This window comes from Empidonax traillii, unplaced genomic scaffold, assembly GCF_003031625.1.
Source record: "Empidonax traillii isolate 1590-97213 ecotype Southwest subspecies unplaced genomic scaffold, ASM303162v1 scaffold389:size961896, whole genome shotgun sequence".
NCBI classification, from domain to species: Eukaryota; Metazoa; Chordata; class Aves; order Passeriformes; family Tyrannidae; genus Empidonax; species Empidonax traillii.
This window is the reverse complement of record NW_020955582.1, coordinates 473151-485324: the sequence shown is the minus strand read 5'-3', so window position 1 is coordinate 485324 and position 12174 is coordinate 473151. Positions and strand designations below refer to the sequence as shown.

The 12174-nt window shown below is 39.4% G+C and overlaps 1 protein-coding gene across 3 annotated transcripts in view; it reads left to right on the top strand.

The window, feature by feature from the left end:
- Positions 1-10732, top strand: part of CEP83 (centrosomal protein 83) — a 25261-nt gene extending 14529 nt beyond the window's left edge. For all 3 annotated transcript variants that reach the window (XM_027893471.1, XM_027893474.1, XM_027893473.1), the window contains 9 exons: positions 179-293; positions 1758-1902; positions 2037-2186; positions 2841-2916; positions 4038-4183; positions 7872-8001; positions 8849-8952; positions 9581-9761; positions 10428-10732. In XM_027893471.1, the coding sequence (XP_027749272.1) occupies positions 179-293; positions 1758-1902; positions 2037-2186; positions 2841-2916; positions 4038-4183; positions 7872-8001; positions 8849-8952; positions 9581-9761; positions 10428-10613 (1233 nt within the window). In that variant the 3' untranslated portion in view covers positions 10614-10732. The remainder of the gene's footprint in view (positions 1-178; positions 294-1757; positions 1903-2036; positions 2187-2840; positions 2917-4037; positions 4184-7871; positions 8002-8848; positions 8953-9580; positions 9762-10427) is intronic.
- The last annotated feature ends 1442 nt before the right edge of the window (positions 10733-12174 follow it).

Below are 12174 nucleotides of genomic sequence, written 5' to 3'. Positions count from 1 at the left end.
CAAATTGAAATTACTTGGGGGAGCATTTGGTAATTGGGTTTTGGATATCACTGTTTTGTTTTACTTATGGAGATGAAATTTATTTTAGCTTGACTCTGAGGAATCTTTAGTCAGAAGTGAAGTAAATATATATAAATTTACTATAGTTGATTCGGTGTTTTTTTTTTCTAATTCATAGGTAGAAGAACTTAAACATTCACATAAATTGGAATTAACAAATGTCAAACTGGAGGCAGCAAGAACAAAGGGTGAGGTAGAAAGGGAGAAAAACAAGATTCAAAGTGAAATGGATGGTAAAGTGTGAAATTATTTTTTTACTATTTCTTTTGTAACTTCTAGTTACAATAATACAATTATTTTTCCTCTGAAAACTCCCCAGCAGCCTTCACCTTCTTCTTCTGATCCAGGTCATAGATCTGACAAGTCATTTTGTATCTGAAGTAGCTGCGTGGTTTCACTCACTCTGTGAAGTTGAAAACAGTTACAGGACAATTTTGTGTTTATGTAAATTAGTGAATTTGTGTCACAATTTGAATATAATCTGTTTTAAAACAGGTGCTTCATGTGGTCATTTTTTTCTATTGTTGCTAAATTCTAGAGTCTTTCACACTCGGCTTGAAACTATAAGTACTGTAGGTCTTCAGTGGTTGGTTTGGTTTTTGATTCTGTGTCCATGGAATTGATACCAATTCGGTAAGGCTGCCATGTGAAACAAAATGTGATTTCCAGCTCATTCCTTGAAGGAAATAGGCGACGTTCTGAGCTACCTGATGCAGCTGAATATGTCGGCAACTTCAAATAGCTTTCTAGAGTGAAAAGGCCAACACTTTCTAGAACCCATTGTGTGTTGATTTAAATCACTACACAGCTTTAAAGAGAACTGTCCTCACTGATTTGCCATTACCCCAAAACAGTACCTTTGTCTTCCTGAAATACTTATTTCTGTTTACTTGCTTTAATTTTAAGCTCACTAAGAGCAACTGTAAGAAAGTGGTGTTTTCTGTATTGACAATGCACTTACAGTGTATTGCAAACTAAAAATGTTGGGCCCTAAGAAATATGAAACTAAATACAGACAAGTTTAAAGTTTGCCTGAACTTGCTGTGGAATTCAATTTGCATGATTGAATTAGTTAAATAACCAGATGTCATTGTTAGAGCAAGTTGGCCTATTTTCCAGTGAACACAGGTGTCTCAGTCACAAGATTTTAATTTGGATCATTTGTCCCTACCTATAGATTCATAGTTTCAGAATTGCCTAATTTGGTAGTATATTTGGATTAAAATGTGAAATTTGTTGTAGCTTGGTTACTATGGTTTCGCTGGTACCCAGTTACTGGTTACTGTAAATTTTTCCAGAAAAAGAAAAACTTCTTGCTTGACCTTTTCATATTGTGGAATACTTCTTTTTTTAAATCCAGACACAACTGCTTAGTATAAATTGCTCTAGAGTTTAAAGCTGTGATAATATCAAGTGTTTAATTACTTTTGTATATGCAAATAATAAACTCTCGTAGACAGAGATTCCAGTATAAAGGTTACTTTTTAAAAGTTTTGAAATGTTGCTGTTATAGTGAGAAAAAGCCACATCTCTTCTGGTTTTCCTGTGTTTTGTTTTTTTCCCCTTCCCTGTTCATTCTGTCCTGTGCATTGTGATTTCTAGCTCCCCTTTATGAATTTATAAAGTTATTTGAATACTGGATTTCATCAGCTTGTTATCAGTAATGACATTTTAACTTTTTTTAATGTATAATGCAGGATTGCTGTCCGACAAGGAAATTCTTAAGGCAGCTGTTAAACGTCATAAAGTGCTTTTAGTAGAAAAGGATCGGGAGCTAATTCGTAAAGTGCAAGCTGCCAAAGAGGAAGGTTTTGACAATATTGCAGCCTTACAGAATGAAAAGTATGTTTGTTGCTTTACTTCTCAACTTCTAAAAGAGGAGTGTTTTGAGTTACTTTGAAAAATGTCACTCTTAACAAGTAAACACTTCTGGCATTTTGTAATGATTCTTGTGTGCATGTTGAATAACATCGCAGGTTAGAACTCGAGAACAGATTAGCTCATCTAGAGAAGATGAAACTGGAACAAGATACTTGGAGGCAGTCTGAAAAGGATCAGTATGAAGAGAAACTACGTGCTGCACAGATGGCAGAAGAATCTAGCAAAAAGGAACTTCAGCGTTTGAGGTAGTGTGGCTTTTCTAATCTTAGCACGAATTTCTCATTTCCCCCCCTTAATTTCTTTACAGTAGGCAGTATAAAAGTCTACTATTCATAGACACAGAGATCTTCATTACAAAATGTTCATTATAGTAGATTAAACAAAATTACCTTTTGCGTTATGTAAAAAAGAGAGCCGAATTAAAAATGAACTGTTTAAAAAAATAAAATTTTTCATCCAAACCTTTAAATATTATATAATTTCAATGAAAATTTTTAAGTCATAACTTTGCAACACACATTTGTTAAAGCTGGTTCCATGCTGGCTGTTGGCCTAGCCCCAGTGTTAGCATAAACCATTTCTCCTTCCACAAAGACATCATATCAGCAACTGGCAAGCTGGGACCCTAATACTGGTGTCTCTTTGAGTTGGTTATTATGGTTGTGAGTTAACTTGGGTTACTATAGTTTTGTATGAAGGTCGGTGTGATAAAATGAGCAAAAGACATACTCTAAAAGCAACCAAATCAATGTATTTTACTCCTATGTGAATTCTAATAATTGATGAAAACATATTTTCACATTTGTCAGCCTCTCAAATAATGCTATTTATTTGTCAGACTGATTTATAACATCTGTATTTTGATTAGATAAAAATAAGGTTATCTTACACAATTTTAGATTGAAAATTCAGCAGCAAACTATGCAGAGGAAAGAGCTGGAAGAATGGAAACGTGAAAGTGCTGATCAGAAACAGGTAAGGTTTTATTGCATTGTGATGTCTTATAGAGAAGTACATTCTTTCCTGTAGTTACCATGTCACCGTGTTTGAAGACTAGATTGAATTTTTAAGGCTTTTTTTTTCCTTAGGAACAAAATGCATACTGTGGATATTTGAAAGGAGAAGTGTTCAGAAATCAGTTATGTTTTCCTGGACCTTTATAAATGAATTACAGCTTTTTGCTTCATGTGTTTTGTGGGTACCTGGGATTTCAAAGCTGAATGTTTATGAACTGGTATATTGAATACGGTTATGCACTATTTAACTGGAGATTCAGTTTCCATGGAGACTTCTAAAGTGTTTCTAGGTAATGCTTTGCATTTACACTGCATCTCTCATCTGAGGTTCTTCAAGTGCTTAACAGATGTTTCATAAATGAACAAACTAGTGTAAAGAGGTATATTTCTATTGCAGAGTCAATTGATGACAGTGTTGAAAATAAAACCTGATTTTTTTAACTCCTGCTCGCCCATGATATTACTTAGTAGGTAACAATAACTGTGCATCAAAGTACTCTGCAAGGTGCGTGCACTTGAAGTTCAAGGCAACTGTTTTTTTCCTCCAGAAATCGGAAATTGGAGTGTCTATGTTTCCATGTGGGGAGGAAAAGGAAAGGGAAATAACTTCTATATGCTGACTGCAGAGGTTGGATTTTTCAGGCTCTGTGCTTCCCTACTTTTGTGAACTGGTTGGTACAAATCACTGCTGGTTGTAACACACTGTGTGTTATGAGAGCCTGGGTAGCTCCACAGCTCTGCTACTAAATGTTGTGTGGTCCTCTAGTTCTGTTCTGCCCTGGGGCTTCATGTTGAAATTCTGAAGTTCTGGGGGTCATGTCAATGACCAAAGAGTCCTGCCTCACTTTCTTATTTTAACTACAATAGAAAACCTTCTCTGTCTGTAGTTATTTACTGTAACGCTTCTGGAGAAACTGCTGAGCAAGGAGAAAAGGGACAAGTAAAACAGGCTAATGAAAAACTAAAGCTAAAGCCAGTTGCTGTTTCCATTTTGCATTGTCTCAGTATCTCAAAATAAATTGTCAGTTATTTGCATACCTTCTCAAATGGAAAACATTCTTTTTTTTTTTTTTTTGGTAGCAAATCCACGACATGCAACTCCAGCTTGCCTCACTTTCTCAATCAGAAAAGGATTTGCTGGAGTCTAATGAGAAGTTGAAGGAAAGAATAGAAAGACTGAAACAAGAATGTCAACAGGCAGAGAAAGCTCAACTGGAAAGAGAGAAGTAATTTTTTTCTTTTGGCTTTATTTTTTATGTTGCTTGTCTTCCTATCATGTAGATTATCCAGAATTTACAATGCATAGTTAAGTAAAGTCAGAAAGTGAAAGTGAACAGGAAATATTGGACAGTTGTAAAAAATGGCTGTATGTTCTGTTGTACAGTATGAATGAAAACTTTGCTGATGGTAACTTCAAAAATACGAGTTTGTTTCCATTCATGTCTGTTAAAATATATTATTGACTAGTGGAGATAAACTGCTTGTATAAAATGAAATTCTACTTATACTGAAGTGAATGTCAAACTTCAGTAAGTGGATCTAGAGTTTCAGACACAATTCTTTTTAGAGTGTTTAAGCAGTGAGGGTGAAAAAAGCATTCAAGCATTGTATTATGCTTTGATAATATTTTGGGGACCCAGTCAGTATACACATGTATATACTTCTTTTCACCTCCCACTAGATACTTTTAGCTGATATGAGGTGGATATCTTCTGGTTCCTCTCATCAACATTAAAAACAATCACTTTCTTTTTTGCACAAGCTTGACCACAAACCATCAAAATATGATAATAAATGCTGAAGGGAGCTGAAACTTGTTCAGCAGATTCCATACAGCAATAAACACTTTCCTGGAATTTAAAGATTAATTTGTCAGCCTGAAATGGTGTAGTGGGTTGCCCATAGCTGGTTGTCAAGTACCCACTAAAGTTGCTCTCACTCCCCTCTGCAACTGGAGAGAGGAGAGAAAATATAACGAAGGGTTCCTGAGTTGAGATAAGGACTGGGAGAGATCACTTACTGATCACCATCACAGGCAAAACAGACTCAAAGTGGGGATATTAATTAAATTTATTACTGACAGAATCAGAGCAGGAGCATGAGAAGTAAAATAAATCTTAAAAACACCCCCCATCTTTCCCTCCTTCTAAGTTCTACCTCTTCCCCCCTAGCAGTGCAGAGTGATGGGGAATGGGGGTTACAGTTGTTGTTTCTGCCACCGCTCAGGGAGAGGATTCCTTGCCCTGCTCCCATGGGGCCCCTCCCACAGGAGATAGTCCTTGATGGACCTCTCTGGCGTGAGTCCATCCCTCAGACAACAGTTCTTCACAAACTGTTCCAGTGCAGGTCACTTTTCTATGGAGTGCAGTCCTTCAGGCACAGGCTGCTCCAGCATGGGTCCCCCACAGGGCCACAGGTCCTATCAGGAAAACCTGCTCCAGTGTGGGCTCCTCTCCCATGGTCCATGGTCCTCCGTGGGCTGCAGGGGCACAGCTGCTCCACCATAGTCTGCACCACAGGCTGCAGGGAAACCTCAGCTCTGGTGCCTGGAGCACCTCCTGCCCCCCTCCTGCACTGACCTTGGTGTCTGCATTGTTGTTCACATGTTCTCACTCCAATCTTCTCTGACTGGAATTGCCATCTGCACGATAACTTTTTTTCCTTCTTAAATATTATATTTATATATTAAAAATGTTATAGAGGCATTGCTATAATTCCTGATTGGTCTGGCCTTGGCCAGTGCAGATCTGTCCTGGAGCTGGCTGGTATTGCCTCTACCAGATGTGGGAGAAGCTTCTTACAGAATTCACTCCTGTAGCCCCTCTGCTACCAAAACCTGGCCACAGAAATCCAATGCAAAGGCTCTTCAGAATTTCCTAGCCTAATAACCAAATACATGTCTAACTTGTACTGGATTATTGCGTGGTGGGTTTTTTAAAAAGTCAGTGTCCCAGATTAAATACAAAACTACCAAAGAGTATAATGTGGCCTTTTTTTTGTTTTTAACATCTCTTTTGCTATGATTTGGTACTGCAATTGCTTTGTTGTCATTAGTTTAACTATTGCTTTTTGGTTTAACATTTGTAAATACTATTGCATTTGGACTGGAGAGTATGTTCAGTTGTCAGTGGCATGTTAAATACTTCGCATGTATTTACTTTAGGGAGGTGTATTCACATTCCGAGTGAGATTGTTGCTGTTATCTGAGTGGGACTGCCATTGTCATTGACATAGTTTTGGACCACAGACCAGTCAGGACTAGATTTTCCTGGGAAGGCAATGGAAGGAACTTGTCAGTTCTCAGAGATCATCGTACAAGTTTGTAGGTAACAGGAGACACACCAAGGCTGATGCTGCAGAAATGAAACTTTGTGGCCTACATGTGAGCCCTGCAGGTCTGTCCCCTTGCTACCCTGGGAGCCTTGGGACGTGTTTCCATCTTTCTTATGAATTCGTGGGTGATAGCACATCCTTCCTCAGTTCAGTAATTCTTATGAGCTTGAACTCCAAGAGTTAAGTTACACCAAAGCAAGAGGAAGTGAAATAGGGACCTAAAGATAAGAAAGCATAAGATAAAAAGTTCAGATAAACAAAATAATGCCAGTTGAGCATTGAGCATAAGTAGGCAAAGCAGCTGTGTGCCTGGCTGTGTCAGGCTTGTGAAATGAGAAAAAGAACTGAAGGCAAACTGAAGGCAAACTGATACAGATCAGAGATGAGCTCAAATAGACACTTGTTAAGCACTTCAGAAACAGTGTTAGTGGCATTTAAAAAACCACCCCACCAAAAAAACCACCCCAAAAAACACCCCCAAAAAAACCCATATCCAACTCATGGCATTTTTAACCACTGCCTCAACTGAAATAGTTGTACTGCTAAGCACTGCTCGTCGAAAGTGCTTTGGTTCCTGGGAACTAGCACTTTACAGTCATCAGTGAGTACAGGCCACAGTGGATCTATTAAAAGAGCTGTGACAGTTACCATGGGGGCCAGGACCTCCTTTTCAACATGAGTGGGTGATGCCTAATATTTCTACTGTGGGGAAGGGAAAGGTCATTTGATGAGAAATTTATGGAGATTCATTCAGTCCCTGTAGGGAAATTGCATCAGCCCAGGACAAGAGTGGTATGGATGCACTGATACCAAGCCTTTGCCTTCTTAAAAACTGCTGCATAGAATCTCGACATTTGATTTTATTCTTTAACAGTAATGTAATTAAATATGCAGTTAGTTCTTGCCTGCTTTGACTCCCAATGCAGATAGCCCAAACAAACAAGGCAGCAGAGAGAAACTGGCTCCTTTCCTATCCACTGCTAGAGAACGCAGCCTAATTTTAGTATGTTTTAGCCATGCAGAGATCTAATCAGATACCATATGCCATTGGTGGTGTGTGTTCAGCTGGAATGTTGTCTAGAAACCGTATTGGTGGGAGCTTCCCGTTGAGGTGGTGTTCTGGTTGGGAGCACACACTAGTCAAGTCTTTTACAAAGACACAAGAGACTCCATAGGGCAGCACCCTGTTCTCCCAAACTGAGGAGGTAGTTGTCAACTCTTCTGACAGCTGACGTTTGGCATAGGTGTCTACTCTTGCTTTCCAGTGTGATTGTTTGACCTGAATGTAAGAATTTTCTGTGGGTGGTTTGGTAGCATGCCAACAATTAACTAGCTTATTAGAATCACTTTTCAAAATTTGCCTTGTGGTTGAACAAAACCTAGGATAATGTTAATGCACAGGTTCAAATGTTGTTAGTCACAATTAAATTGTTAGCATAATCAAATTTAAATCAGATCCTTCAAGTATATAAAGGTACAAGTTGTGAAAAGATGCATCTATTTTAAGCATCATAAGGCATTACCTGACCATACTGCTTTGTTTGTATAACCTCCTAATCTTTTAACCTGATTTTTTCAAAGGACTTTAGAATGCCATCGTATGGAATGGCTGCAGGAGAAGCGTATGCTTACTCAGTGCATCACAGACTATGAAGAAAAATACAACCAACTGAGGAACAAGCTGTGTCGAGCTGCTGTTGCTCAGAAAAAGGCATGTTATCTCTTCCTTTATGAATGATCCAGCTTATGAAAATTTCAGCTTTACGCTGGCCAGCTAGAACTGTTTCAGTGTTAATTTGCAGTCTCCTTAATGTAATAACTAAATATATTGGGTTCTTTGAGACCAGCACAGAGATAGGTTGAAGTGGCATGTAAAACTATACTACAGCCAACAACTTTCTTATAATGCCATCAAAGATTTTGTGAGGCTTTCTTTACACATACATGTGTGTATTTATGGTTATTTAAGAGGTGGACCCCTTGATTAGGGAGGATGATGTTTCAGATGCTAGGCAAATGATGTTCTACTTTTCCTTGATGGAATATTAAAATTTTATCTCTTCTAAACTTGCTTTTTCTGAAATAATTTTAAAGGAAAGACAGATTGTTTATAAAAACTCAGGATTAATTAGCAGTGTTATACACTGAACGTATACAGGTTATAAAACCTACTAGTAGCCTTTATGGTTGTAAAAAGTTAAGATCAACATGAGCGAAAAAAAATTAAAAGAAGCAAGCATACTTTCTTGGTCATGTTTATACTTATGTATACATGGTCATTTAAAGAATGAACTTTGTAATTCTCAAATACGGTTGGTGTTTGTTAGTACTATTGGTCACTAACCAAGGAGTCACCAGCAGCTCTGCATCCTTCAGTTGCAGGTTGCATTTGTTTCCCATCATGGTAGTCCAAGCACCTTCAAACAACACAGTTCCTCTTAAGGAAGGAAAATCCTATAAAGTGTCACAGCTTGAAACCATGTACATTGTAGATTTAATTTTTACAGGATTTAATCTATGAAAGTATTACTTAGCTGTTTGAAATGTCTGTTTGACAGAGAAAGACTCTCAATGACAATAAACAAAGGAGGATGCGTGAAAAAATAGAACTTTTGGAAGCCAAGATGGAAGAATTAGAAAAACAAAATCAGATGTTAATTAGGTAATTAACTTTGCTTTTTTCTTAGCTTGAAAAATTATATATGCCCAAAATCTGACTTACAAATTGAAGTGGTTTTACTACTTTAGTAACCAGAGTCCAGTTTAATGGCCTTTTCCGCACTAGAATTGTTTGGATAGATTCTGTTTAGGATGGGCAACTGAGAGCTTGTAAGACAACTGCAGGGCTGTGTCTTTGGGATGAAAGAGAGGAAAAATATCTGGCAGACACAGTTGTAGGAATCTCTTCGAAAAAGGAAGTGAAAAAGACTTCAGAATTGCAAGAGGGACAGACTTAGCATCCTCTTTGAAAGATAAAGTCCTGTTTTTTTCTGTTCATTGGGACCCTGTGGAGGGCTGGATTTGAATAGTTATTTAATGTGGCTCCTGTGCTTCACTTCTGTGAATGGTATTAAAAGCTTGGTTTATTCTATGTAAATTCTAATCTATAATACAGCAGATATCTTAATGTGTAGTGGGACTTTTAGACAGACATGCAGTACCTTCCAGTTCCTCTGGTATATTGGGATAGGTAGTAAACAAGGGATAGTAAACAACAGAGCACTCGTGGAGAGATATGCTGCTGTGTTGGGATAACAAAGATTTTGAGCAATAAGTCTCTTATTTCCTAGGCAGAACGTTTCCTCTGAGGAATACACACGCCTCCAGAAGAGACTAAAGGACCTGCAACGTCGACACAATGAATTCCGGAGTATAATTCTGAACCCTAACATACCGCCACTCAATCCACTTGGGATAATGCCATCGTCCGCCCTGCCTCCTGGGTCTGAGGTGTCCTTCCCTCTTCTTCAGGTGGTGATATATTACAAGCTGTGAAAATAGTAAAACAAAAGAGGGTACTAGAACAGTCCTTCTTTACAGATCTTAGTCTTAAGGAAGGAGTATTTTACCTTTGAACAGAAGGAAACTTTGAGATATCTAGAGATGTTCCCTTTCTCGCAATAGGAAGGAGTGCTTGAAAGACAAAGGATATGTTATAGAATGTAACAAACAGGCAGTTTTAACCCAGTTCTCTGTACTTTGTCCTTCTCCTGAGAGGGGTTAAGTGGCTCCTTCTGAGAAAGTGTTATTCTCACACCATGGTTTCATTATTACAAAACAGTATTGCTCCTTTTGATTTCTTGTGTGGTTTAAAAATCTTATGCTGAGCTTCTGAGGGTGAAAATCTCTCTGGCTGAGGTTGACCAGGTTGACTTCATGGATTCTTGGTTACTGAGGTCTCAGGTTTGTGTGCTCTTTCATCTGAGAGGAGGAACAGTTGCACCTGTATTTTTTGCTGATGCTGTTCATCATGAATGTCAGAACAATATCCACAAAACACTGATGAGTAAAATTTAACAAATAAGGATATTTTGGACGTCACTGTTTTTATTTTCATTAAAGAAATAAATTATTGCTCATCTTGATCCCCTGTAGGTGTGCAAAATGTAATAGAGCCTTTTTTTTTCTTTTTCCAAGGAGGAGCAGCATCAAAGGGAGCTTTCCCTGCTTCGCAAGAGGTTGGAGGAATTAGAAACCAGGCAGAGAAAACAGCTGGAAGATCTTGGACCACCTAGAGAGCGGGTAATGGGGGATGCATACAGGGACTTGGCAAGAAACAAGATCACTGGAGAAAGCGAAGCACAAAGCGAGGACTCCAAATAAATCTGCAAACTCTCCATGCTGTTAACTTGCAATAACTTATCCTTTGTATGTGCTTTTAATATTTTGCCAAAAACATGCCTGTATGTGCCTGAATAGAACCAAATATACTCTTCAGAGTTCCCCCTCCTGTGGCTCAACTTGTTTAACTCTTCAGACTAAGGTCAAAAATACCTTTTACCATTGGGAATCATAAAAATATATATTATTGTTATATATATTATATATATAACATAAAAATATATCTAGGGTTGCCATCCATGAGGGGGACGTTCCCTGAATTTGGGTTACAAGTGTTGTGATATTTGGCATCACAGGGGCTATGGGCTCAATACTGGGATTCAATTGCAGACAGTTTGTTCCTGATCAACTAGACTTCCCACTTCTCTCAAACTCCTGATCTTCTGGGCAAGTGTAGAGGAAGTGAATTCCCTCCCACTGTAAGCAAAAAGCAGGTTGAGAATGGCTTGTTGAAGCTGATTAACCACAAGTCTGTTGGACCTGATGATGGGCATCCCAGGGTCCCCAGGGAACTGGTTGATGTTGCCATGCCCCTCTCCATCATATTTTTAAAGTCATGACAGTCAGGCAAAGGCCTCAGTGACTGGAAAAAAGAAACATTGCTCCTGTTTGTGAAAAGGGGAGAAAGGATGATCCATCAACTACAGACTGGTGAGGCTCCCCTCTGTGCCTGGGAAGATCACGGAGCAGATCCTCCTAGAAGATGTGCTAAGGCACATAAAAGACAAGGAGATGATCCGAGGCAGCAGCACAGCTTTACTGAGGGCAAATAGTGCCTGACAAATCTGGGGGCCTTCTGTGGTGAGTGATGGCAATGGCTGACAAGGGAAGAACGACAGATATCATCTATCTAGATTTCTGTAAGGCCTCTGATACTGTCCCACATGACATCCTTATCTCCAGAATGGAAAGATGTGGATGGGCTGTTGAGTGGATAAGAGTTGGCTGGATGGGTGCAGCCAGAGCATTGTGGTCTGTGGCTCTGTGTCTGGGTAGAAGATGGTCATGAGGAGTGTCCCTCTGTCTGGGGTCTGATGCTCTTCGGTATCTTCATCGGCGACACAGGCAGTGAGATCAAGTGCACCCTCAGCAAGTTTGCAGACCACAGGAAGCTGCACAGTGCAGTTGACACAACAGAAGGAAGGGATGTCATCCAGGGGGACCTGGCCAAGCTTGAGCACTGGGCACACGAGCACCTCATGAAGTTCAACAAGTCCAAGCGCAAGGTGGATTTGGTGAATTCCAGACATGAGTACAGATTGGGAGAAGTCATTGAGAGCAGCCCTGTCGAGAACAACTTGGGGGTTCCCGTGGAAGAAAACCTGGACACAACAGTGTGTGCTCACAGCCCAGAAGGCCAGTTGTGTCCTGGGCTGCATCAAAAGAGGAGTGGCCAGCAGGTCGAGGCAGGTGATTCTCCCCCTCTACGCTGCTCTGGTGTGACATCTCTTTGAGTGCTGCATCCAGCTCTGGGGTCTCCAGCACAGGAGCGACATGGACCTGTTGGAGTGAATCCAGAGGAGGTCACCAAGACAATTAGAGG